Raw genomic sequence first — 24,404 nt, forward strand, 5'->3', positions numbered from 1 at the left:
CCTTCCTGATACCCTCAAAATCACACCACTGGTGCTGGGGCTTCTCCATGCGGGTCTCATCTGGTTGCAAAGGTCCAATGGGAACATCTGCCAAATGATTCTGGAAAGGCCCCTCTCTGGTGCTAGATGAAAGGGGAAAAAACCCCAAAGTGCAAAGATTCTTTTATCTTAAGTGTCTGAAGTGCTCAGAACACTGTATAATTATGATCCCATGGAAGGTATTTAGACCCATTAAGCCCCTTTGATAATTAAAGGCGAGAATCAGCAGGCATTAAAGTTATCCAGTCTCTATATACTGCATTCGTTTTTAATCTGCAGTGGGGCTGTCTCTGCAAATCAATTCTTTGTTGCCTTTTCTGTCACTAATCTGGGTATAACCTCTGTCGTTCTTATTCTTTCTCCAAAAGGTAGAGCCTGCTTCTCTCTCTTTTCTTTCTGCCTCTCTGAGGTGTCCTGAGTATTCACTTTTGCCTCGGAGTTGATGGATAGTTTCTGAGATTTAATCCTTTTCTCCACTCTCCTAACACTTCCATTCATTTAGAATTGCTCTTTCCACAGCCAAGCTGAAAGCCATCTTTGTTCGAATTTTGAAGTTCCCAAAGTATACCCCATGCTCTTCTTGGCTGCTGTCGGTATGGCTGGACACTGACTGCCTTTACTGAGAAGGCCAGCGCGCCCTGCAGTGAAAGAGTGACTCGCCGGGGCTTGGGCCCCAGTTGTCCCTGTGGAAAGTTAGACTTAACTAGAAGCGGTCCAGATTCTGCCATCGGGGACAGGCGGGGGTCCTGTGGCCAGAACCTGGCCTTCTCCCCCTTGGTCAGCCTGTACCTGGCGTGTTAGATCCTGCCTCTGGGGACGGTGACCGCGGGAGGGATCACTAGCACTACCAAAACTTCTCTCCTTTTATCCTGGCCTCCTGGAGGGGTAGGCTCCGTACCCTGACTCCCCACACCAAGCTGGCCCCGTCCGGTCGCATCTGAGATGACCTCCCCCATCAGTAATTACGAGCAGCTCCGGGGACTGGTCTCGGAGCCCACTTTGCCGGGAAAGGGGTAGCGTGGGTGGCCTCGATCCCCAGAGCAGCGCGGGCAGGTGGGGAGGGAGAATCAGGACTGGCTAAAAGTGAGCCTCAGCGCGGGGATAGGCGCATGGTGGGGCGGGGCGAGTGACGAGGAGGCGGGGTTGGAAGATAGCCAGGAAGCCGAGGTGGGCGCCGAGTGGGGGCTGGTCCGGGGCCGGTGGGGACCGGAGGCTAATGAGGAGGGGTCGGTGGTGAACTGGGCTGCTGGGTAGGGCGCAGACGCGCTGAGGGTGGTGAGGAAGAGAGTGGGCGGGGCCGAAGAAGAGCCGGGGCGGTGGGGCGCACTGGGGTCGAGGGCGCAGGGCGGGGAAGCAGGGAGGGGCGTGGGCCGCGGAGGGGGCAGGGAGAAGAGGCGGGGCAGGGAAGTGGGCGGGGCGCCGCCGGGAACGGGGCGGGCCGAGGAGCCTGGCCCTCGGGTGGCGGCGGCGGCGGCGTTGGCGGCGGTTGCGGCTGGCGGGCGCGTGGTCTGGCTGGGCGGGATGAGCGGGGCCGGGGCGGCCAGCTCCGTGCGCGGACTGCGGGTGGACGGGCTGCCCCCGCTGCCCAAGAGCCTCAGCGGGCTGCTACACTCGGCGTCGGGGGGCGGTGCGTCGGGGGGCTGGCGGCACCTGGAGCGGCTCTACGCGCAGAAGTCTCGGATCCAGGACGAGCTGAGCCGAAGTGGAGCTGGCGGCGGTGGGGCGCGGGCAACGGTGCTGCCCGCCAAGCCCCCCAACCTGGACGCCGCGCTGGCCCTGCTGCGTAAAGAGATGGTAAGCGGGGGTCCGCGGGCTGAGCGGGGGTCCTTCCCGTCCGGACTCGCCGAACTGGGAAAGTTAGCCGGAAGTGCCCGCGCCACAGCCAGTCTCAGGCTCCTTTGCCCCAGGCGTTAGCGCCGAAAGAGGGACTGTCTTTCAGCTAACCCCTTTTGCTTGTCCCCTCTGTGGCCACGACTGGACCCTCGCCCCGAGAGGGTCGTCCTCTCGAAAGGCGGCCTTTCAGAGACTTGACGCCCCTAGTACGACTCCAGCCGGCTCAGAGACCCGAGCGTCGGGAGGTGCGGCGTGGGGCTTGCGCTTGGCCTCGGGCCGGGGTCGGCTCGTCACCCTCCCCAGAGTGCAGCAGATGTCCCTGGTCTGAAAGAGGACTCAACTGCGCCCGAGGGGCGTAAGAGCTGTGTGCAATCGTATTTTCCTGCCCTGAAGAGGACAGCTTTTTGTCCGTCCGAGTGTAGACAGCGGATTGGAACAGCCCTCGCCCCCCTCCCCCGCGCCCGAGGCGGCGCTTGCAGAATCGGATTACTGCGGGCTGGCTCCGGCCCGCAGATGGTGGGGAAAGCGAACGCTCTGCCTCACCCCTCTCCGCGCGGTACTCGGATTCCCCAAGCCGCCTCGAGAAGGATGGGGAGGTGGGGCCCACCGCGTCTGGGTGAAACCCGTGAGGATTCTTCAGGTTGTGTCTGGGCCCCAAACAATGGGGCTTGGTTTTTCCCAGTCCTTGGGGAGTATGTTAGGTGTCTGAGGACCGGGACATTGTAGTGAGGGTGACGCCAAAAAGCAGGGCAAGGGCAGAGATGTGGGTAGCACGGAATCTTTCTTCAGGCTTAGGCCCACCCAGAAGAGAACAGAAAAACTTCCTCCTTCTAACTCTGTGGGGCCACCTTCTCTGTCTTTTTAGAATCTGCCCATTCTTTTACCTTGTGCAGGTGCTTCTCTTCTGGCACAGGTAAATACTTTATTAAGGAAACCTAATATATGAAAGCTCCTTTCCCCCCAAAAATACATTTGCTAAAGAAATTCTTATAGGAATCCTTTAAATATGCATCTAACACATTAAGATATGGTTTAGAAAAATTCAGTTTATGCATTTCTTCAGGAGTGTAGCTATTCTGAAAACTTAGACTTCATTAAATCCGGGAAAACAGTCTTAACATTTTTTTAATTAATCAGCAGTTATCTCCCCACTCTGTAGTGATTTCCATTTCTTGAGGAAAAGATTGTCTAAGCTTCTTATAGAATGACTTAAATTCCAAGCCAACCGTTTTGATTTATTAATAAACATTAATTGACACTGTCATTGCACAGCTGGTGAGGTGCATTTTAATTAGGTAAATCTACACCCAAGTGTGTTTACACATCTTAGGTGCAGCAAAAATACAGGGGTGAAATAGGAAGATTCATCTTGAGGTAAGTTACAGACTGGAACAGAAACAGGAAAACCTCAGGGCCACTCCTGTTGTGAAGCTCTCTCTGCTTTATAAACATGCTTTGGAGTCTTGCATATTACTAAGTGGTGGCTTGGGAGTAAACGTGCCCTTCCCGCAAGTATTTTTCCAGGTCCCTCCTGGTACAACTGAAGCATAGCCACGGCCTTGTCATTACGCCTTGGACCAGAGCTCCCTCTGTACTTGAAGCACAAGGAAAATAAACAGCAGTCTTGGGTCTGCCTGATACTTAGCTGAGATAAAAACAAAATATGGCTACAGGCCTTGACAAGCCCCTTTTAAGAAATGTCATGAGGTCCTAGAAGTCCTCTGGTCTTTTGGCTTTTTGAGATTTACTAACCTGGGGCAATGGGGTCAGAGTGGCCCCCTCAAACTCAGGCTCCTACTGAGGGGCCTTGTAAGATCAGAACTGGGTGTTCAGGAGTTCCTGTTGCAGCTCAGTGGGTTAGGAACCTGACTAGTATCCATGAGGATTCGGGTTTGATCCCTGGCCTCGCTCAGTGGGTTAAGGATCTGGTGTTGTCTTGACCTATGCCACAGCTCACAGATGCGGCTCAGATTCCACGTTGGCTGTGGCTGTGGCTGTGGCATAGGTCCCAGCTGCAACAGCTACAATTCAACCCCTAGCATGGACACTTCCACATGCCGCAGGTGCAGCCCGAAAAAAAAAAAAAGAAAAAAGAAAACAAAGAGCTGGGTGCTCCTGCTTGAATTATCTTCCCAGTAGTTTGTGTTGATCTGTTTAATTTGAAGGTAGAATCTATACCAAGGTATGTAACTAGCATAGTGACGGCAGGATGTGATTAGTCCCTTTTTATTTTTTTAAATTTTATGACCACGCCCACTGCACATGGAAGTTCCTGGGTCAGGGATTGAATCAGAGCTCTGCTGGGACCTATGTTGCAGCCTGTGGCAATGCCGGACAGGTCTGGGATTCAACCCAAGCCTCCAAAGCAACCTGACCCTCTGTGGTCTGATTCTTAACCCACTGCACCACAGTGGGACTCCTGATTAGTCCTGTTTTAAAATGTCCTGTGCAAGCACAAAAGAGGGCCAGCTTCCAGCAGCAGTGGCTTGGAAGGTCCCCAAAGGTGATGACATCTTAACAAGGGAAAAGGGTGACAGGAGAGTAGCAGGAAAGCTGGATGGATGCATGCTCTGCTCAGAATAGCACAGGAGTGGACACTCCAACTGTGAGAGGACAGGGGCCGGGCTGGGTGGGTTGCAGAGGTCTCAAGCAGCAAAGGGAGGGGTCAGGCTGGAGAGCTGGCTTTGAGGAATTATAGGGGGAGCTGGGCTTGGGAGGGCTAGAGGTGTGCTTGGGGAGGCAAGAGCCTCCTGCAGCGTGGGGACCCTGGAATGCGACAGGAGAATCAAATGGGAGATGCTTCCCTGAAACAGAATCTGCAGGAATGGCTCATTAAGTATTAGAGTCAGGGACGGTGATGAAAAGGAACCAGAGAAGACTTGAGTGTTTTTTTTACAGAATATGCAGCTAAGCAAAATGATTAAAAATCACAGTCCTAGCACCTAGATACCATCACTGTTAATATTTGGGGATATCTCCTTGTAGGCACAATGTAAGTGCTTTGCTTACATCATTTTAATTTTTTAAGTTCCCACGAGATAAATACTGAAAGTCTGTATTTTCAAATATATGACTCAGAGGAGTTCCCATTGTGGCTCAGCAGGTTAAGAACATGACGTTGTCTCTGTGAGGATGTGGGTTCCATTCCTTGGCTTTGCTCAGTGGATTAAGGATCCCGAGCTGCTGCAGGCTGTGGCACAGGTCACAGATGAGGCTTGGATCTGTTGTTGCTGTGGCTGTGGCGTAGGCTGGCAACTGCAGCTCTGATTTGACCCCTAGCCCAGGAACTTCCATATGCCGCAGGTGCAGCCATGAAAAGAAAAGAAAATACGACTCAGAATTTAAGTAGCTCACCTAAGGTGACAGATGCAACCAGATGTGTTTGGCTCCAAGACCCAGTTTAAGCATTGCATTTTACTGCTTTGGGTGGGGGGGGCACATATTGCAAGTATTTTTCAGGTCAATGTATATTATAATGTAATATAACAATATAACCGCTAGTAATTTCCTTGATGATCTGTCATCTGTCATGAAGGTGGGGTTCATGACAACAGTAGAGGAGTCAGAAGGAGTGGTTTCTTCTGGGGGACGGTGGTTGGCCATTACATCAGTGGAAGAGTATGTTAAACATTTCAGAATGCGGGGCTAGAGGCTGGCAGAGAGGGTTTGGGCTGGAGATACCTGATTGACAAACAGTGGGGCCAGAACCTGAGGCAGCTGGTGTCCAGGGGAGCTTGTTTGGGCAGAGGCTCTGTCCCTGACTGGGGACGCCCTGCTCTGATCTAACAGTCCTGGATTCCACTCCAGGTTTCAGCCCTTCCTGTCCCCGTAACCCCCCCTCTGAAGTTCTGTGTTGCTTCGAGTTCCCTTCCCTGCCCCCTACAGGCCCATTTGAAGAGTTGTGAGGGTCACACAGATGGCTGTTGCTCTTTAGACCTGAAAAAGTGCTTTAAAACAAGAAGCTGAGACTGTTGGGGTTTTTTGTTGTTTTTTTTCCCCCCAACATCAGAAAGTATTTTTATTTTTATTTTTTTTTAATTAATTAATTAATTTATTTATTTTTTTTGTCTTTTTGTCTTTGTTGTTGTTGTTGTTATTGTTGCTATTTCTTGGGCCGCTCCCGCGGCATATGGAGGTTCCCAGGCTAGGGGTTGAATCGGAGCTGTAGCCACCGGCCTACGCCAAAGCCACAGCAACTCGGGATCCGAGCCGCGTCTGCAGCCTACACCACAGCTCACGGCAACGCCGGATCGTTAACCCACTGAGCAAGGGCAGGGACCGAACCCGCAACCTCATGGTTCCTAGTCGGATTCGTTGACCACTGCGCCACGACGGGAACTCCAGAAAGTATTTTTAGATCATATTCAGTGTAAGTTTACTGGGTATCTGTTAGATGTAAAGTGTTGTGGCAGGTACAGAGGTGCATAGGAGCCATGTAGGTGATAAAGAGCTTAAGCATCTGGCAGAGACGGCATCGTACAGCAATCTGTAGCCATAGTTTAGACCACTTGTCAGTTTGCAGGACCGAAGACTTGTTAGCCATAGAGACTCAATGTGAACCAACTCTTGCCAAAGGAGGACCTTGTAGGGCTGGATGTGTGCAGAGACAGACTAGAACCTGGGTTCACGGGGAACCCAGGAAGGCCGCTGTATTCTTTCTTCTTCCCCCTCCCTTGCATTTTTATTTATTTTTTCCTACATTTTGGAATGTGACTGCCAGCGGTGTCCACGCTCCCAGTTTCAGCCATGCCTCAGGGCGTTCCAGTTTGAAAATGTGGAAGGAAGCCAGTGGGCCCAGCTTGGGGTGGTGGTGGGCTCTGGCCAGCCTGGGCCAGCCAGAGGTGACCCGTGACAGGAGGGTGTTTTACTAAGATGGTGTGATGGAGCAGGGCTGGTACTGGATAGCCAGCATACAAGGTATCTACCACCAGCCTCTTTCTGGATAAAAATACCTCGCCCTCAAGGGCCCCACAGTTTGCAAGATTGTTATCTGTCTGCCGTCAGGCTAGCTTGTCTACTAGATCTCTGCTGGTGTTTCACATCCTTGCGTGCCATTGAAGGACAGGCCTGACGGTCAGGGTCAGCGGGAACACTGGCACCCACCTTCGCTTTCTGGGTTCTGCAGAGACCACCTTCTCTAAATACATTCATTTAAAAAAAAAGAAAAAAAAATCTTTTACCAAAGTAACCTCTGCTGCAAAAGTAAAAAATAAAAAAATAAAGAGCACTCGCCCAGCAGCCTTGTGAGGCTGGCACACTCAAGCTTAGGTATTCAGAGTTCCCTTTGTGGCTCAGTGGTAACAAACCCAAATAGCATCCATGAGGAGGCAGGTTCGATCCCTGGCCTCACTCCATGGGTTAAGGATACAGTGTTGCTGTCAGCTGTGGTGTAGGCCGCAGATGTGGCTCAGATCCCAAGTTGCTGTGGCTGTGGTGTAGACTGACAGTTATAGCTCCGATTAGACCCTAGCCTGGGAACTTCCTTATGCCCCAAGTGCGGCCCTATATAGCAAGCAAAAAAAAAAAAGCTTAGATACCCAAGTCTCACAAAAGCATCCAGACCCAAAAAGAGCCTCAGACGTGGGGACAAGAGATGGTGGGGCTGCAACCCTGATGATTCTTGGGTTCTGCTTCTCAGACCATCAGCAGCAGCAAGTTCTAGTAGCTTTCACTCGGAACCTCTTTGCCTCAGTTTTCCTTTTACTTTCAGACTATCCTGCAGCTATTTTGTTCTCTGTAGGAGAACTGTAGATTTCCTGAGCAGCGGTACTTTGGGTGAAGAATTTATCTGAGAAAAAGGGTTTGATTTCTGAGGGCAACAAAATGCCTTTCCCACATTTCAGTTGAGACAACTAAGTGCCTAATGAGCTTGTCCAGTGACCTGTGTCCTAGGTGACAGGCATTAACCTGAAGAGCCCAGATCCTAGCAACGTTCAGTCCTCATCCTACACATGAAGCCAGTGTCTTAGGGAGGAGATGGGTTTGTGGTTGGAGCTCCAATCTTGAGTCAGACCTATGAAATGCCATCTGGAATAAGAGCATTGGCTCCCAGTGTAGCGTTCTGGTTGACCTTCATCAGAGAAGATGGGATGGTCAGTGGCCTTTAATGCTGTCATTTTGTTTTCACTGTCTTCTCACCAGCATGGTTTATTGTGGTGTTCCCCAGAATCTCCTGTGCCACTTGCTCAAATGCATATTCCTAGGGAGTTCCCTGGTGGCTCAGTGGGTTAAGGATCTGGGGTTATCACTGCTTTGGCTCTGGTTCCATCCCCCGCCGGGGAACTTCCGGGAATTTACGCATATGGCAGGTGTGGCCAAAATGCACATTCCTAGGCCCTTTCTTGCACCTACAGAATCTGGGAGAAGGTAGACTCTGTTTGGTTTTTGTTTTTTGGTGTTTTTTTTTAGAGCTGCACCCACAGCGTATGGAGGTTCCCAGGCTAAGGGTCGAATTGGAGCTACAGCTTTCCAGCCTACACCACAGCCACAGCAATGTGGGATCCAAGCCATGTCTGCAACCTACACCATAGCTCATGGCAATGCCAGATCCTTAACCCACTGAGTGAGGCCAGGAATCGAACCTGCAACCTCATGGTTCTTGGTCAGAATCGTTTTCGCTGTGCCACGACGGGAACTCCAGACTCTGTTTTTGTTTTTGTTTTGGGGGGGTTTTGTTGGTTTGTTTTTGTCTTTTCTAGGGCCGCACCTGCAGCATATGGAGGCTCCCAGGCCAGGGGTCCAATCAGAGCTGCAGCCACTGGCCTGCGCCAGAGCCACAGCAACGTAGGCTCATCTGCGACTTACACCACAGATCACGGCAATGCTGGATTCTTAACCCACTGAGCGAGGCCAGGGATCAAATCCGAAACTTCATGGTTCCTAGTTGGAATTGTTTCTGCTGTGCCATGATGGGACAGGGTCTGCATTTTTAACAACTTCTTTGGGAAGCTCATGAACCAGGCATCAAGAGCATGAATTGTATTATTAAATTATGTAATATAATTTAGGAAGCCACTTAACTATGTTAGACTATAGGTCCCCTGTTGGGAAAATGAGAATCAAATGCTGTAAAGGATCTTTTTGGCTATAGCAGTATAATTCTTTTTCCCTCATGTTTTTATGGGTCTTGACTATGCCCTTAGAAGAAGTTTGCTCTGTCATAAATGTGGGTACAGGTGCAGAGCCTATGTGACCCCAAGGGAGCCTTGCACAGCTATATCTGCTGGCTGTAAATCCACTTAATGCAAAACAGCGGCAGCAGAAAAGGAAGACAGGCGTAGGTTGCTATTCTTAGACTCCGTTGATCAAAAATATGGCTGTCTACACTAGTTCTTAAAGCTTTTAGGTCCTAATTACCCTGTACGATACTTGTCTCCATCCCAGAATCCATCCAATAAAAGCAAAAACAAAGGCTGTACAATAGTGTGTGCACGTGAAAGCACACCTGTGTCTGTGGCATCACTGGTCTGGTTTCATTCATTTCAGAGGTTGTCTCAGAGATTATACGTAATAGTTGTACGATTTGAGGATGTAAAAGATTGAAAGATATTTTTTCACACCACTGTAAACTTTTTTCTATTCCTGTGCCTTCCTGTAGCAATCAGAAATTCCTCACTCAAGTGTCTCGAACAGCACAGCGCTTCTGCTTTTCCTCCACCTTTTCGTTACAGGCATTTGTCTGTTAAGAGTGACTGTAGGAGTTCCCGTTGTGGCTCGGCGAAAATGAACCCACTGGTATCCATGAGGACATAGGTTCAATCCCTGGCCTTACTCAGTGGGTTAAGGAGGTTAAGGATCCGGCATTGCCATGAGCTGTGGTGTGGGTCCCAGACGCGGCTCAGATCCTACATTGCTGTGGCTGTGGCGTAGGCCAGCAGCTACAGTTCTGATTGGACCCCTAGCCTGGGAACCTCCATATGCTAACCTCCTAAAAAGACAAAAAACCAAAAAAACCAAACCAAAACAAAAAGAAAACAACCCAGTATGTATATACATTTGTGTATGTGGTAAGGTAGCTGAAAAACAAATTGGATACACATAGTGTCTTGAGGGGCACATGCTAAAACAGCTAGAAGTGGATATCTTTAGAAGAGTGGTTCTTAAAGTATGGTCTGAGGACATCTAGGGGTCCCCAGATCCTTTGAGGGTCCATAATTATGTGGCGGTCATATGGACAAATGTGATTTTTCAAATAGTACCTAAGGAAATCTGGTGGGTTTCAGAGCCATTCAGAGTGCAAGCCTGATGGGTTTTGATATAACCAGTGTGAAAGCTCCTTGGCATGGTTTTCAAATTCCACACTGCAGCCAGCTTAAGGTTAGTGTCAGAGAAGAATCACCACAATTACTGGTAAAATACTCCTCTTTTTCCCAATTGCGTTATCTGTGTGAGGCCAGGTTGACTTCAACCAAAAAAGCAGATTACAAAGGGTCAAGTGTAGGAGCAGATAAGCCAGACACAGAAAAGATTTACAAAATGTCCTTGATAAAAATGTTATTTATGTTAACATGTTATTTATGCTAACAGGTAGTATTTGTGAATAGATTCATATATTAGAGTGTCTCAGTTTTAATTTCTAACAAGGTGACTGACTATTGATAGGTATAACCTACATAAACAAGAGCTCTCTGGGACCCTCTGTAATTTTAGGAGTATAAAAGGGTCCTGCAACCAAGACATTTGAAGATTGCTGCTTGCTTTATTTATTTTTGTCTTTTTGTCTTTTCTAGGGCCGCTCCCGTGGCATATGGAGGTTCCCAGGCTAGGGGTCTAATCAGAGCTACTGGCCTATGCTAGAGCCACAGCAACTTGGGATCCAAGCTGCATCTGCAGCCTACACCACAGCTCACAGCAATGCTGGATCCTTAACCCACTGAGCAAGGCCTGGGATCAAACCTGCAACCTCATGGTTCCTCGTTGGAATCGTTAACCACTGAGACATGATGGGAACTCCTTTGGGGTTTTTTGTTTGTTTGTTTGTTTTAGATTGCTGCTTTAGAACATGAAATTAGGGAAGGCTGTTTTGTATAATTGTGAGACATTGAATTTATTTTTTACTTTTTATTATTTTGTTTTCTTTTTAGGGCCCCACTTTTGGCACATGGAGGTTCCCAGGCTAGGGGTCCAATCAGAGCTACAGCTGCCAGCCACAGGCATAGCCACAGCAATGCAGAATCTGAGCCGCGTCTGCAACCTACACCATGGCTCATGGCAACGCCTGATCTTTAACCCACTGAGCCAGGCCAGGGATTGAACCCACAACCTCACGGCTCCTAGTGGGGTTCATTTCCGCTGAGCCATGATGGGAATTCCACCATTGAATTCTTAATACAGTTAGACTGTTTCATTTTGGTAGTCAGGGAAAAAAGTAAAGGAATGTGTAAAGGCATTTCTTAGAAGGGTCAATCACTTTTCTTCATCTCTGCCTAGGACAGAATGGGAGGAAATGGGCTTACTTGGTAGCACCATTAGTTTAGATAAACAAGATTGTCCTCATGGGAACTGCTGAGTTGCAGAATAGGGTCCATCCATCACTATGGATACTGTCAGTTGAAAGCAGAACAGTCAACTAACAGCCTTTCCTAGCTGGGGGATTTGTGGGAGCATGTAGGAGTGGGCGGGGCTGAGAGTCTGGCTTAATCCTGGGCGCAGTCATGCACCCTGGTCTGTTTCCTGTCTGAATCACTGTCAGCTTGGTGGGGCTACACGTTAGCAGCAGATGAGGCTGACCAGGAGATGAGTAGCACCACTGCGATTCCAACCAGTGGAGGAGCCGTGTGATGGGTGGGAAGCTGGGTTCGTGAGCCTGGGTCCCACCCAGCTCACTGGGAGCCCAGGGTCCTGCAGGGGCACGTGTCCAGCTCCAGCAGCTGAGTTAACCACCCTTTCTCCGCTAGATCCACACTGATGAAGCCTTTCTCTCTGATTCTCTTTTTCGAAATGGTATGCAGGTCTGCATCCTCCTGTCAGCACATCCTTTATTCAGAAATCAGGTTAGAATCCCTTAGGTCACAGCTTGCTTTATTACATTCTGTTCCTGCGGATGCATGCTAGACACCCTGATTCAATTGAAGGCATTTACCAAGACTTGTCTATGGTACATTCACAAGCCATTCGTCCTATATGCTTATTCATTCATTACATTTTAAAAAGGTGGCTCAGCAGATAAAGGACCCAGCACTGTCACTGCAGTGGCTCGGGTCACTGCTATGGCACAGGTCCGATCCCTGGCCTGAGAACCTGCATATGCCATGGGCATGGCCAAAACCAACCAACCAACTAGAAACAAACCTAAAAAATAAAAAGATAACTTGAAAAGCTCTCTCCTCATGAGTTAATATGTAGTCATAATAGAAAATCTGGAAAATTCAGGAAAGCCCCAAATAAAAGTCACCTATGATCTCAACAGCTTGCTACACTGCAGCTGGCATCGTGGCATCTTCCAGTGTTGTCTGCACTGGCTGATGTGCAGGCTGATGGTCAAGGCGCTGGAGCCCTCTGACCGATTTCGACTTCCTCTCTGCTCTGAGTCAAAGGCCTTCCTCCTCAGTGCCTCAGTTTTCTCATCATAACAGAAACAACACCTACAGCCTCAGAAAAGGATGAGGATGACCTGTCTGTGTACAGCTGAGATTGTCTTCTTCACAGTCAGTCTCTGGAAATGAACTGGTTAGCTAGTTAAAAGTCAGGCAGAGTTTTAAGAGTAACATGATTGCTGGGGAAAAAAAATTAAGTAGTATGACAGGATGTAAATATCCCTTTCAACTTTGCAGAAGTAAATTCTGCTAGCAGACGTTTCCTTTTTCAGTCAAGAGCTTGCAGAGTTCCTACTGTGGCACATGTGGCTGCAGAGGTTTGGGTCTCTGCAGAGGTATGGGTTCCATCCCCGCCTGGTGCAGCAGGTTTAAGGATCCAGCGTTGCTGTAGCTGTGGCTCAGATTCAATCCCTAGGAACTTCCGTATGCCGTGGGTGTGGCCATTAAAAAAAAAAAAAAAAAAAAAAACCTTGCACGTCAATGTGCACATATGTGCAGAGTGAAATCGCCCTAAACACACTATTCTGTACCTTGAACTTTTATGCCTAACATTGTGCATTGCTCAGTGTCCTACTCTAGTACTTAGAGACCTCTTCCTTCTTTTAAATGACTGGCTGGTTTTTATTGTATGACCTATAATATAAATTTTTTTTTTTTTTTTTTTTTTTTTTTTTTGCACCTCACCTTTGGCATGTGGAAGGTTCCAGGCAAGGGACTGAACCCATGCCAAAGCAGTAACCCGAGTGACAGCTGGATCCTTTAACCACTAGGCCACCAAGGGACTCCTATAACAATTTTTTAAGTCAAGTTTCTGTCATCCATTATGTTTTGATCTAAACTTTCATATGACAGATTTTTTTTTTTTCCTTTTGTTGTTGTTGTTGCTATTTCTTGGGCCGTTCCCGCGGCATATGGAGGTTCCCAGGCTAGGGGTTGAATCGGAGCTGTAGCCACCAGCCTACGCCAGAGCCACAGCAACGCGGGATCCGAGCCGTGTCTGCAACCTACACCACAGCTCACGGCAACGCCGGATCGTTAACCCACTGAGCAAGGGCAGGGACTGAACCCGCAACCTCATGGTTCCTAGTCGGATTCGTTAACCACTGCGCCATGACGGGAACTCCCATATGACAGATTTTTTTTTTCCTGCATCTCGTTCCTATATTTGGGGTTGACTGTAATATGTATATTTCCTGATTCAATAGCTTAACATCGGATCCATATATTCCCCCCCCACCTCATGTGAGATGGGGTATTTTTCTTTCTTTCCCCCTCCCTCCCTTCCTTCCCCCCTCCCTCCTTTCCTTCCTTTCTTCTTTCTTTTTTTCTTTTTCGACCATGCCCAGTATATGAGGAAGTTCCCTGGGCCAGAAATTGAACCTGAGCCACAGGAGTGACCTAATCAGATCCTTAACCTGCTGCACCACCAGCAAACTCAGAGGTGGGTGTTTTTCATCTTAGGTGGGAGGAGTTGCAGTGATGGGAGATAGTATACTGGTGAGGGAGGGAGGGATTCATTCAGAGTGACCTGCAGTATGACTACTGGGACTAAGACGACCCTTGCCGGCCCTAGACCTGCTCCCTCCCAGCTCCACCCACAGACCCTGCCCAGGCTCCTGTATGGAGCTGGGTACAAATAAGACCATTTGTCTGTATGTTTGTTTTGTTTTCTACTCATTGCTGTATTTTGGCAAGAAGTTGCTTCTGTGTCTCTTAATCTCACATGAATTGCTCCAACTTTTGTTTTTCGTTTCTTAAATGAAACAGGCTATTTTTCTTAAATGTGATTTTTTTTTTTTTTTTTTTTACTGCTAAATCCAGCAATTTTTCTTGATGCTTTGTATTCAGTAAATTACAGCAAAATTTCCCAGTAAAGTGTTCTTTTGTCTTCTGAGCCTTGTATCCTGATGGTAATGTTTCTATTGTAATCTAGAAGTCAGAAGAATTTCCTCCCCAGCAGCACCCCTCTGAGGTAGTCAGAAACTCGGTGACCTGAAGCCCAGCTGGGAACCACCTGAAGCCCAGCTGGGAACCACCGCCCTGTCTGGGGTGTATTCCTGAGGCTAACCTATTGTGAATTTTTTTTGAAACACTTTGGAGGGTGGTTTAGGTTTGCCGGGCTCCATTGTTGGAGATGCAGGGGCTTGGTGAGCCACCTGTGTGTGGAGCAGGTGGAGCAGGGAGCTCTGTTTGTGGGGAAAGTTCAGGAAGGAAGCAGGAAGCCTGAGCAGAGAGAGGAAGGAATCATGCTAGCAGTTTAAAGTGGTGGAAACAAGTGAATTGTTCTCAGTCGTCTTGGAGGTCTAGAATAAGGGGTGACAAATCACAGGGCCTTAGAATTCTGCACTTTATTTTTGTTAAGGGCGGCACCTGTGGCGTATGGAGGTTCCCAGGCTAGGGGTGCAATCAGAGCTGTAGCTGCCGGCCTGTGCCACATACACAACAACACAGGATCTGAGGCGCATCTGTGACCCACACCACAGTTCATGGATCCTTAACCCACTGAGCAAGGCCAGGGATCGAACCCACATCCTCATGGATAGTGGTCAAGTTCTTAACCCGCCAAGCCACAACAGAAACTCCTATATTTTTCTTAAATGAGCCTTTCTGTATTTTTCAACTGTGCTTTCAAAAAAAGAGCTGTCTTTTCTGAATGCAGCTGTGAATCAGGAGATCTGTCTTCTAGGGACATGTGGGGACATATCCCTAAAGTGCAGGCTTCTCCTGCTTGTAGAATGGGGACAGTGGTGAGGGTCATGGTGTGTCCCCCCAGTTTTTTCTCTGGAAGGATGAGACGTTTTTGTTTATAGGTGATCCAGTCAAGTCCTAAAATCCCTGCAGTTTCATTCTCTTGGCTCGTCCTTCTCTCCCCTTCCCAGGCCCCCAGACCCTCAAACCTCCCTTGTTGAGAGCCTGCCTCCTGGGCAGGCGGCCGACTCTGTAATGAGCACTCCTGCCAGGCAAGAGGTGATGACCTGTCGGGAACCACGTGGTCGGCAGCTTTTCTCAGGGGCACCTCTGAGTGCTCTGGGCCCACGGGCTGCCTGTGGGGTGGAGCCTGGGGCCTGCAGGTCCCAGCACCCCCTCCCAGGGCCAGGCCACTTCCGCAGCAGGGGACCTCTGAAGCGCATCGTACGTTTCTGCGGCAAGGCGCTGACCCATTGCCGACCAGGATCTGAGTGTTTCCTGTGCAGGGTCCTTCGCTGCTTGCGGAGGGATCCGGAGAGGGGGTGGGTCCCTGCGTTCGGAGAAGGACTGCGTGTGTGTCTAGCACGAGGCAGAGAATGATGAATGCCGAGAGACGGCAGAGAAGACGAGGGACAGCGAGCAACCCTGGTGGCTGTGCCCATCGAAGTCTCAAGAGTGGGCGAGAAGCTGGTGCTGGGCCAGGCGAGAGAGGAGGCCTTGACCCATGCAGCGAGACAGCTGGGGCGACACGGGCCCGAGGGACTCCATGCACGCTGATCAGTGCGTGAGGCGCAGGAGAGAAGAGATTCAGACCAGGTTGTGGGGGGGCTGCCTAGGGCTTTTCATCGTCCCTCTAGAAGATCCAAGTGAAAATGTGGAAACAAGCACAGCTGAGGGAGAGGTGTCTGGCTGGGAAGCTGCGTTGTAGGTAGGACAGAGTTCAAGTCTTCCTAGCGCGGTCTGGAGATTTGCTGGTGAGCAGAGAAGGAAGTTGAAGGTAGTGCCTGAGGAAGGAGGTCCTGAGAGGCGGGGAGGGGCCTGTGTGTGTGTTTAAATCCCTATTTGGGGACTAATTTGTTCTTCCCAATGCTTTGCATAGGTTGGCCTGTGCAACAGGCCTATGCGGGGCAGTGCTGTGTTCCTGAGCAGCGCACACCTGGTTTCCAGCTTACCTGGTCTGACTCGCCTATTTCTAGGCACAATGAGGGCAGGGGCCTGCACAAAGCCATTGAAGGGGCAGATCTGGGCCTGGAGGCCATGCCCCCTGCTTGTGGCCCAGTCTTTTCCTAGGAGCAGCATTTTCAGGAAGCTGTAGTTCAGAAGGAGTTCTAGGGTAATGGGGAATCTCCAGCAGCAACAGGACCTGCCTCTGCATTCGGAAATCATCCTAGAGTGTCTGAGTTAACATGCCAGGTTGGAGAGAGTCAGCTTTGAGGGTGCTTTAACGTGGTCGATGGTGTGAAGAGAGACCTGGAACCTAACACTCAGTCTTGTTACCAGGTGGACCTTTCTTACTGGACCCTGGCTTATCTTGTTTGGAAAATCTCACCTCTGGGTAATTTTAAGGACCGAGTCCCCTGACATGCTCTGCACTTTCCTAGGTGCTCATTGCCCTGCGTCTTGAGTGTTCTTTGCCTAGTGCTTGGTTCACAGAGGGTATTTGATTCCTATTTATTAAAATGATTGAGGAGTTCCTGTTGTGGCTCAGTGGGTTAAGAAGCCAACTAGTATCCATGAGGATGTGGGTTTGATTCCTGGCCTCACTCTCTGCATTAAAGATCTGGCATTGCCACAGCTGTGGTGTAGGTCACAGATGTGGCTTGGATCTGGTGTTGCTGTGGCTGTCGCATAGGCCAGCAGCTGCAGCTCTGATTCTGCCTCTAGCCTGGAAACTTCCATATGCCATGGGTGCAGCCAGAAAGAAAAGAAGGAAGAAAGAAAACGGTTGATAATTCATTGAATTCTCCCCATCGGAGCAATTACCCCATTTTGTCATCACCCAGGGCATAGAGATGATAAATAACTTGCACAGTGACATCTTGCGTAGCTTTTCCCCTTGCCACTCAGTGAGGTCTGCCACCCAGCAACCTTTCTCAGCGTCCCTGTCATCAGTGGCCCCAGGCCTGCTGAGTCAGAATCTGCTGGCTTAACAAGATCCCCAAGTGGTTCTCAGGCTCAGCAAAGTGTAGACATGCTGGTCTAGGCTTCATTTCTAAATGGATTAACCCTTCTTTCTTTGGGATTGATGGAAGTGATGCCTTTCCTTTCCTGACTGTGCTCCTTATTTGGGAGAGGGGGAGGGGTGCACTTGTGCATACACAAGTTCCCGGACCAGGGATGGAACCCAAGCCACAGCAGTGACAAGGCCAAGTCTTTAACCTACTGCACTATCAGGGAACTCCCTGACTGTGCTCTTTTTCTTGGGAGGGGCCCCAGGGAAGGGAGGACCTCGGATAAACCAATCTGTGACTTTTCAATGTTCTTTGTTCTGTTACCTCCTGTGAAAATAGTTCCCTGGAGAATCTGTCAAGGACCTGTGTCTCCATAGCATATTCAGTTGCTCACTCTGAGGGGCAAGCTATCCCACACCCATCTCAGGAGGAAAGGGAGTCTGACCATATGTGTCCTGGTGACTGAGCGGGCAAGAGGGTGGGTCTCCCAGGGGGCAGTGTGTGGCCCTGACCGGTGAGCTGCGGGGGCCTGGCAAGGGGACCCTGTTGCCCCAGGGCGTGGAGAATGACCAGCCTGGCAAGGCAGCACATGTGGGTTTTATCTGAATCTGATCATGGCAAGAGGAAACGACGCTCTTGTATCTTGGCATCCAAACTGGAGCCAGCTGGGGTTTCCAGAACGTGCAGTGCTGTTACTCTGCAGGGTGTGCCAGAGGGCTCAGGACATCCTGCAGGCTGGGGCCCGCTGCCTGGCAGATGTGAACCTCCCTAGACGCTCTGAGTCATGTCTGAGGTGTGGGCGTCACGTCATGAAGGTTTACCCTCAAACCGGGAACCCGGAGCACTCGAGGGATGCTGTGTCGCTGGTGGCGTGGGAGGAACGTGCTGCCACAAGCAGATTGCCGGCTGAGGGTACCACTGAAATGCAACTCCAGCACTGACTTCTCGGTTTTTGTACCTCCCTGCCCCCTCCCTCAAGGTCGGCCTCCGACAGCTGGACATGTCCTTGCTCTGCCAGCTGTACAGCCTCTACGAGTCCATCCAGGAGTACAAGGGAGCGTGCCAGGCAGCGTGCAGCCCGGATGGCACTTATGCTCTGGAGAACGGCTTCTTCGAGGAGGAGGAGGAGTATTTCCAGGAGCAGGACCACCTCCAAGACAGCAGGGAGCGAGGCCCCCCGAGGGACTTGCCTCGGCCCGTGTCCCCAATCCCCAGCAGAGACTGGGTTCTGGGGTCCCTCTAGAGGACCCAGGAGGGGCGTGTGCTGCTCCTCAGCCGTGGGCAGCCCCGGCCTGTGGACCAGCGCTGCCAGTTCAGTCTGCAGGTGGGATCTGCGTGGACGCTGGGCAGCCAGTTTCTGCTTAGGTGATCTAGAGGCGCTCAGTAACCTCACATCCTGGCCCGCGGCACACAGCCAGGGGTTTACCCCTAAAAGCATCACCTGAATGGTCCCTGAAGAAAACCCTCAAGGATGTTTTGTGCAAAATGAGACAACTTGCGTGTAGCAGTAACTTTCTTCCAGATTGGGTCGCCTCCAGTTTGCAGTGTATTAGAGCTGATACTCCCCTGCTCCCTTCCTCGGTACGTTCTGCAGCCTTTCTTGCTGTCTCCTGAGCTTGGAAGCCTCTTGGTTGAGCCTTGTTTCTTTGTACGCTGCGTTACTCATTGTCCGGGTGACTCAGTACAAGCTTTGTACTGAAATAGTGAACATTTTAGGTCACACCCATTGAGAGGACTGCATCTCCTAACCTGTCAAAAGAATCTGTATCATCCTTCCTCCATCAGGTGGAGGAGGAAGGAAGAGAGTACGGAGAAAAACTGGGGCAAGTTAATGTTTTGTATCCTTCACTGTAAGGTGGTGAATGTTTTTGTTTAAAGATTGCGAATGTACACTAGCTGTTAGAAAGCAAACTCTTCCACTCAAAACAGTGGTCACCTTAAGCCTTACTATATTTATTAAAGTCTTTTATGAACGTTTTACACTTTGTAGGTTAAAAATGAGGATAAAAGATATATTCTGCTTGTGGTTGTGTATTATTTTGTTCTGATTTAAGAATCATCAACTTTTAGACTTCCCTGGTGGCTCAGTGGGTTAAGGATCTGGCCTTGTCACTGATGTCATGTGGGTTCGAACCCTGGCCTGGGAACTGCCACATGCCTCGGGTTTGGCCACAAAAAAAAAGGGCATCAACTTTTATAATGCATTGAATCCAGTCAACTCCTGAAAGAAAGTTACAGGTTGGAGTTCCCATTGTGGAGCACCAGAAACGAATCCGACTAGGAACCATGAGGTTTCGGGTTCGAACCTTGGCCTCGCTCAGTGGGTTAAGGATCCGGCATTGCCATGAGCTGGGGTGTAGCTCGAAGACCTGGCTCGGATCCTGTGTTGCTGTGGCTGTGGTGTAGACTGGCAGCTGTACCTCTGATTAGACCCCTGGCCTGGGAACCTCCATATACCACAAGTGCAGCCCTAAAAAGACAGAAGACAAAAAAAAAGTTACAAGTTGTTTTCTTGACGTTAAGATTTGGAAAGAAGCTTTTTTGCTCTGGTGGCTTATTCTTGGAGGTTTTGGAGTTGGAGTGATCAGGAGATCACCACATACAGGTAGGTCTCAGCACTGTTCAGTCATGAAATATTCTGGACCCATTGCTCTTCCTTCTTCTGCTTTTAGCACCTCTTTGGGGTCAGAGAAGGAAATAAATTTACCATGTACACAGCCCAGTGTCAGGAACTGAGGTGAGGTGCACAGAAGGAAGAGCATTCCCACTCATTTCCCAGATTGGAAGCAGTCATTAAAATGAGGGCAGTGAATTGCCTTCAGCATGTAACACAAGTGGCGGGCACTAGAAAACTGAAAATGATAAAACTCGGTGAGGTCTGGTTATCTCCTGCAACCTCTTCCTTTGAGGTTAACAATGAGTTGAACCTGAGATCAGCTCTTTTTAACTCTGACCACGATAGAATCACCAGGGGAGCTTTTATTATTTATTTTTATTTTTTCATTTTAGGGCTGCACCTGTGGCATATGGGAGTTCCTGGGCTGTAGAATTGGAGCTGCAGCTGCCAGCCTACACCACGGCCACAGCAACACAGGATCGGAGCCACATCTGTGACCTGCACCCCAGCTTGAGGCAACAGCAGATCGTTAACCCACCGAGCGAGGCCAGGAGGCCAGGGATCGAATCCGCTTCCTCATGGATACTGGTCTGGTTTGTTACCCCTGAGCAACAACGGGAACAATATTGAGCCTGGCTCAAGACCTGCCAGCCTCATTCTGATGTAATTAGGAGTGGGACCTAGGCTTCTGTAGGGTTCTAGATATCCCCCAAGTGATATGCCACCAAAAACGTAATGCGGAACCTCACCCACCCACCCCCACCCCCTCAGCCTTGCACTTGGCAAGATGCTCCCATGGCCCTCCTGACGTCAGCTGTATGTCATCCCAGGGGCAACGCTGCTGCTCTGAGAAGGACCAAGGTGCTTAGAGCAGCAAGCCCCAGACCAGGGTCAGGAGCCCTGGTCCTGACAGTGAAAATTGCAGGGCTGGTTCCAGCTCGGGCAGCCCGCTAATGGAGAATGCCTGAGTTCCCTGCCTCTGGATTCTTCTGGAACCATAGACATTCCTGGTGCCTGCGAGTTTCTGGGCACTCTATCAGTGCGGGGCTAGCTGTCAAGAGTTAGAAGTAGAGGAGCTCCCTGGTGGCCTGGTGGTTTAGGACGCGGCGTTATCACTGCTGTTGCCTCACCTGGGAACTTTTGTATGGTCTGGGCACCCCCAAAAAAGAGTAGAATGAATCGAGGTAAGCAAGGCACAGTCAGTAACACAGTCTCACCCTGTAGCAAAGTGGTGTATACATATAAGCCACTGTATTGTTTGTTTATTAGTTTTTTCCCTTTTCAGCTGCACCCACAGCATATGGAAGTTCCTGGGCCAGGGATAGAATCTGAGCCAGAGCTGCAACAGCTGTGGCAACACAGGATCCTTAACCCACTGTGCTGGGCCCGGGATCAAACCAGTGCCACCACAGAGACAAGCCAGATCATTAACCCACCGCACCACAGTGGGAACTCCCACCAGGATTTTTACTCCGTTTACTCTGCAATATATAAAAATCACTCAAACTATCTTTTACTTCAGATAGAGTGTTACTCCTGTAAATACAGCTTGGCAAGAAATATTAAATTTCCCTTTTTCCCCTTTTTTTCAAGGCTGCACCTGAGGCATATGGAAGTTTCCAAGCTAGGGGTCGAATCAGAGCCAATGTTTTATAATATACCCTTCTTATAAAAGTTCCACAGATGGTTAGAAAACAGATTCAGCTGGTGTCTTTTTTTGCTACCTGGCATAAATCATTATCTGTACGTTCAGAGTGGGTCTATCTTGTTCACTCTTTTTATATGTCCCTGCCTGTGCTAGCAGCATGTGTAAGTTCCCAAGCCAGGGACTGAACCTGAGCCACTGCAATAACAATGCTGGATCCTTAACCCACTGTGCCACAAGGGAACTCCTTACCCACTCTGGACCAGTCGCCAACAGAGAAACAGATGATAAGACAATCCAGCATTACCTGATGAAAGCTGAAGGAATTGTGAACACGTTAGTAAGGCAATGTCCTACATAGTAGTTAAAGAAAAGCATCTTTAGTTTTCCAAGGCGTGTGTGCAGTGAACCCAAAATTGCCAATAATTTAAGTCTGCAATTCACAAATGATACATTTCCTCTCACATCCTAGTGGAATTCATGGCTAACCCACCTGACTCCTTTCATTTCTCTGTAACCCAGGGCGATGTCTTTCACTCAATTAACATTTATTTAGCATTTCTCTGGATTACTTTGGTCCAGGCGCTAAGAATGTGGATGAGTAACATGAAGAGCCTCTTTCCACAGAGAGCCCAGCACACGATGTCAAGTATGACAGTGTGTGTGTGTGGGGGGGGGGGTGTTTCGTGAGCCCCTGAGTCCGAGAAGACTTAACAGCTACTTGGGATGCAGGATAATATCTCAGCTGGCTTTGGTTCAATAAGTTCTTGAAGAAGGTCTGAAACAGTCAAGAAACAATAGTGCAGCCTTGGGGCAGAGTCCTGGTTCCTCTCCAGGAATATATATAACAATACCTTTGAGTTCTTCCGCAGAACTAAGGTCCCCACCCAGGTGGAGGATGGCAACTTCCTGCTGAGCTCAAGATTCCTGGAGCACCGCCCTATGACCTCACCACCAACCAATCAGAAGAAAGCAACAACCCTGCAGCCACCCCACATTTTGCCTATAAAAACTTCTTCCCCCATAGCATTGGGGAGTTTGGGGTTTTTGAGCACAAGCCACCTGTTCTTGTTTGGCTCTGCAATAAACTTTCTCTGCTCCAAAAAACCAAAACAGTCTCCAAAAACTTTTCAGGGCATGGGAGTTCCCATTGTGGCTCAGCGGTTAACAAACTCGACTAGTATCCATGAAGACACGGGTTTGATCCCTGGCCTTGCTCACTGGGTTAAGGATCCCGAGTTGCTGTGGCTGTGATTGTAGGCTGGCAGTTGTAGCTCTGATTAGATCCCTAGCCTAGGAACTTCCATATGCCACAGGTGCGGCCTTAAAAAGACAAAAAAACAAAAAACACCTAAACTTCTGGGCAGTTCTGTGTGCTTCATAAAACATTTTCTTTTCTGTAACTTAAACCCAAGTTAAGTGATATGCCTAAGGACACGGCTGAAAGACAGCAGAGCTGGAGTTTTCAGATGCAGGCTATGTTTTATGTTTAAGGCACAAACAGTTGCTGGGGTAACATGAACTCTAAGGAGATTATCTGCCGCAGCCCCTTTTGCCCTCATCACGGTGATTTATTATTTACTGGTTTGTTGGGTAGTGCTTTCTGCTGGATTGTGGTCTGACTTCTACACACACAGGACTTATTTCAGAGCCTGTGATGATAAACATACCAAGTGTATGGGTGATGGGAAGGCCACAGCCACCAAGATCACTGCAGGCTGGTTGGCAGTTGAATCTCCTCTCTCTGCTCAAAGAACACTTAGTGATTGTGAAAACGCAAGCTTGTCCAGGCTTCTTGTCTTCATGGAAGGTTGTATGTCCTGTCCAGAGGGATGTTTCTGAGCCCGTACTCCATGGAGGCTGGACGGTCACATCTGGAGGTCACACCTGAATAGTGGCTGACACCTGCTGGGTCAGGGTCAAGGATGAAAATGCAACGGGAGCCTGCATTTTCAATCACCTCGTGGTGGGCTTTGGACAAAGTGTCCACAGCCTGCCTGCTGCTTTTGTTTTGACTGACTGTGATAAGAGTGCATGGTTTTCCACCTCCCGCCTTGGCCACCAGTTAACAGGACAGGTCCCTAGATTCCCAGCTCACAACCCGGTTCTCCTGACTCCCTGGAGAACTCACAGAAGCAAGCTTAGCATCTACAGAATGTTGTTGAGCAACATCCTTATTAAAGACATGTACAAAGCAATACTAACAATACAAAAGCATGAAGCAATAATAGGTAGGAAGAGATAGCCTGAGAGAGGCAGGTGCCTGTGGGAGAGAACAGAGCAGTGGCAACAGGAGAATTCTGCATTGCAACCTTAGGCAGAAGCTCAAAGACCCCCCTCTCCTTGCTTCCCATTCCATCACCAAGACCGAAGTGCTAATGAGAGGCAGTGACCATTAGGGCCCCATGAACACAGACACCACTGTCACTGGGAAGGATGATTTAGGTCAGGGGAGGACTTGCGTGAGATTAGACATGATTAAAATCAGTCACCATAGGCCCTGAGAGGACTTCCCAGTTTCCTTAGAAGGGCATCATATAGGAGAAGAAAAGTTAGGACTTAGCTCTGCTCTTCTCTGGGACTTGGGGACCAGAGCAGCTTGCCCTTCCTTCTCTTCCTCCTGGCCCCAGGGTAGCAAGATGCCAGACAAGCTCAGAGAGGACGGGCGAGAGGGGAGACCTCTTAAGATGGGCTCTAGAGCATCCGTTATGCTGGAGAGAGGATAACTCTAAAATTCCAAAGTCCAGCACCAGCGTAGGAAAGCCATGGGGCACTGAGGTTGAAGCACAGGCTGGTGTGTCCCTGGGCGTGGGGGCTCAGGATTCCCCATGGGATGTGATGGGTGCTTGATCCCTCACCAGACTCCACCAGCAGTC

General features: G+C 49.5%; 1 protein-coding gene across 8 annotated transcripts; it reads left to right on the top strand.

Annotated features, from left to right (window-relative positions):
- Nucleotides 1–1,520: 1,520 nt before the first annotated feature.
- Nucleotides 1,521–22,641, top strand: FAM89A (family with sequence similarity 89 member A). 8 transcript variants are annotated; one of them, XR_014827914.1, is made up of 4 exons: nt 1,521–1,833; nt 18,246–19,104; nt 19,790–19,871; nt 20,276–22,641. XR_014827914.1 is itself a non-coding variant. In XM_001924531.5 (2 exons), the coding sequence occupies exons 1-2, from the start codon at nt 1,561–1,563 to the stop codon at nt 18,507–18,509; spliced, it is 537 nt and encodes a 178-aa protein (XP_001924566.2). In that variant the 5' UTR covers nt 1,521–1,560; the 3' UTR covers nt 18,510–19,288. The 8 variants fall into 8 exon arrangements, 1 of the variants encoding a protein (XP_001924566.2); XR_014827913.1 differs by having other exon boundaries at nt 19,800–19,871; XR_014827915.1 differs by having other exon boundaries at nt 19,803–19,871.
- Nucleotides 22,642–24,404: the final 1,763 nt, after the last annotated feature.

The sequence above is a fragment of the Sus scrofa genome, chromosome 14, assembly GCF_054392235.1.
Source record: "Sus scrofa isolate SSC_HxYL_T2T_F1_AM1 chromosome 14, Sscrofa_HxYL_maternal_Yorkshire_Landrace_v2.0, whole genome shotgun sequence".
Lineage (NCBI taxonomy): Eukaryota > Metazoa > Chordata > Mammalia > Artiodactyla > Suidae > Sus > Sus scrofa.

What these genes read in the sequence shown, in the direction of transcription:
- FAM89A (XM_001924531.5), top strand. Translation starts at nt 1,561, where the DNA reads ATGAGCGGGGCCGGGGCGGCCAGCTCCGTGCGCGGACTGCGGGTGGAC. An exon ending in CCCTGCTGCGTAAAGAGATG is followed by an intron (nt 1,834 to 18,245) that starts GTAAGCGGGGGT and finishes CCCTCCCTCAAG; the next exon opens with GTCGGCCTCCGACAGCTGGA.